General features: G+C 36.0%; 1 protein-coding gene across 1 annotated transcript in view; it reads left to right on the top strand.

Moving 5' to 3' along the window:
- Positions 1-1096, top strand: part of LOC110412043 (calmodulin-binding family protein) — a 3600-nt gene extending 2504 nt beyond the window's left edge. The window contains exons 7-8 of the mRNA XM_089782837.1: positions 1-25; positions 102-1096. The exon at positions 1-25 is cut by the window's left edge and continues 106 nt beyond it. Coding sequence (XP_089638963.1) covers positions 1-25; positions 102-897 — 821 coding nt within the window. The 3' untranslated portion in view covers positions 898-1096. The remainder of the gene's footprint in view (positions 26-101) is intronic.
- The last annotated feature ends 1059 nt before the right edge of the window (positions 1097-2155 follow it).

Raw genomic sequence — 2155 nt, 5'->3', positions numbered from 1 at the left:
GAAAAAGAAAAAACAAAGAAAGTATGTTATATGCTTTGCATATTGTTTTTGGAGAACTGAGAAAAAATATACTGATAGTGCTTCTTTTGTTGCGTTCAGAGGACTCCAGTGGATGAAGATGAAGGCTTGGTTAACAAACAAAGAAGCAGTAATCATCTCAGATGCAACTCATCTGAAGAGGACTTTATTTTAGAGACTGAAGAGGTCAGAGTCAAAGATTCAATCAAAGTGGTAGTTGATTCAAGGGTACAAGAAACTAGTGCTGCCCTTGAACGGCCCAGGTCAAGCAGGCTTCTCAACCTTAGCAGAAAATTGACTAATCTTGAAATACCAAGAAGAACAGAATTGTTTGAGATGTCAGATGTTGACCATAGAGCTGTTGTGCCATGTAACAATGACAATTCGGTGGATTCTCCATTGGAGGATGGTTATGAGACAGAAGAGGAAACCATTGCTTCAGAGCAGGATTCAATGGTTCCAAAACAAAAGATTGACAGAGAGGTAGAGGATATTCCTGAAGAGTCAATTCTTCAAAGGATTAACTCTAAAAAAGGAATGAAGTCATATCAATTAGGGAAGCAGTTGTCATGCAAGTGGACTACAGGAGCAGGGCCACGGATTGGTTGTGTGAGGGACTACCCCTCAGAACTCCAATTCCGGGCTTTGGAGCAGGTGAACTTGTCTCCAAGAAGTGCGAGCGACACAAAGTCATACTTTTCTCCTCGGTCTGCTAGTAGCCTGAGTCCTAAAGTTTCAACACCAGCAGGTGCCAGGGAAGAAATGAGAAGCTTAAGTTTACCTGTGCTCAAGAAGGAAAATTTGTTGCAGAGGAGCATCCATTCCAGAATGCAGTCGTCCCCATTATTAAGAGGAGCAGTTGTTTGTAACATACCATAGTGGGTACATTCCCAGTTGATTCTTTTAGTGTGAATAGAAAAGATGATATAGGAATTGTGTTTATCATTCTTTTCAACACTTGGTTCATGTACACATTTTTTGATTTGTTCATCTTGTATCATAAGATGACATATGACAGTTGTATTTGTAGGAGTTTTGGGTTTAATGCCCTTTGAATACAAAAGGAAAAGAATTTACCTTTTTGGCAATTGTAAGCTCAGATGAATTTTCATTCAACCTTTAATAGAAAGAGGAGCAAACTGGCAGCAGCAGCTTTTACTGGCCCACTTTCCCATCTCTCGGCAATGGGCCTTCTTGGGTAGGTTTCGCCTGGGCCTGGCCATGAACACTTGCAGTGGCAACCGTTAAACCATCAACCGTCTTTAACTCGTTACAATAAAAAGGGTTGCATTTGAATTGAAAAAACACAAAAATATTTTTGAAATAAACAGAACTTTGGATTTTGACAGTAATTGGATATTTATATTAAATATAATATTATTGTCGACATCTTCTTCTCTCTAATAGGTTGAATTTAATTTTTTTTTGTTTGGGTTTCATATAAATAAATAAATAAATAGGTTGGATCTGGATTTAGGACTAATCCAACGTACATTTTAAATGGCCCAAATTAAGATTTAATTTTTTTGTTTGTCAACTAGGAAACCCAAATCCTCTGATGTCTCATTCTACCCTCTCATGCCCTCATGCTTGATTCTTCCGCACCATTGTTCTTCCAAAGTAGCTCGCTCGTTCCTTGGTTGCTGCAAGTAGGGTTTCCCTCCACACACATTAAGAAATTAAGTACCCTAATTAGGGTTTTGAATGCATATGCATTTTTTTATTAGATTAGGTGCGTTCCATCTAGGGGGTTTTGAGATAATTTATGTGTGTTAATTGAGGCTAAGCTTAGGTTGTTTCGCAGGTCAAATTAACAATTTAGTGCCTATACTTTACTTAAATATTGGGTTTAGTCTCTATTATAATTCATTAAAGCCAAGTCCTTATATTTCAAAATTTGTTAATGTCAATCCAATCATTTAACACCGTCAAGCTTCTTTGTTAAACTTGCTGATGACATGATGTTGATAAATGTTATATCTAGCTCATGTACTCTATCAAAATGTAAATTGAATTTTTATACTTTGTTAAAATGTTAAATTTAATCTTTTTATTTTAATTTATATAAATCAAGTTCTTATACTATCAAAAATTGTTAATACTGGCATAATTATTAATATCATCAAGTTTTTCTATT

Source organism: Theobroma umbraticum, unplaced genomic scaffold (assembly GCF_002168275.2).
Source record: "Theobroma umbraticum cultivar Fairchild unplaced genomic scaffold, ASM216827v3 scaffold_95.0, whole genome shotgun sequence".
Taxonomy (NCBI): Eukaryota; Viridiplantae; Streptophyta; class Magnoliopsida; order Malvales; family Malvaceae; genus Theobroma; species Theobroma umbraticum.
The sequence above is the reverse complement of the archived record's forward strand: the minus strand, read 5'-3'. Positions and strand labels throughout refer to the sequence as shown.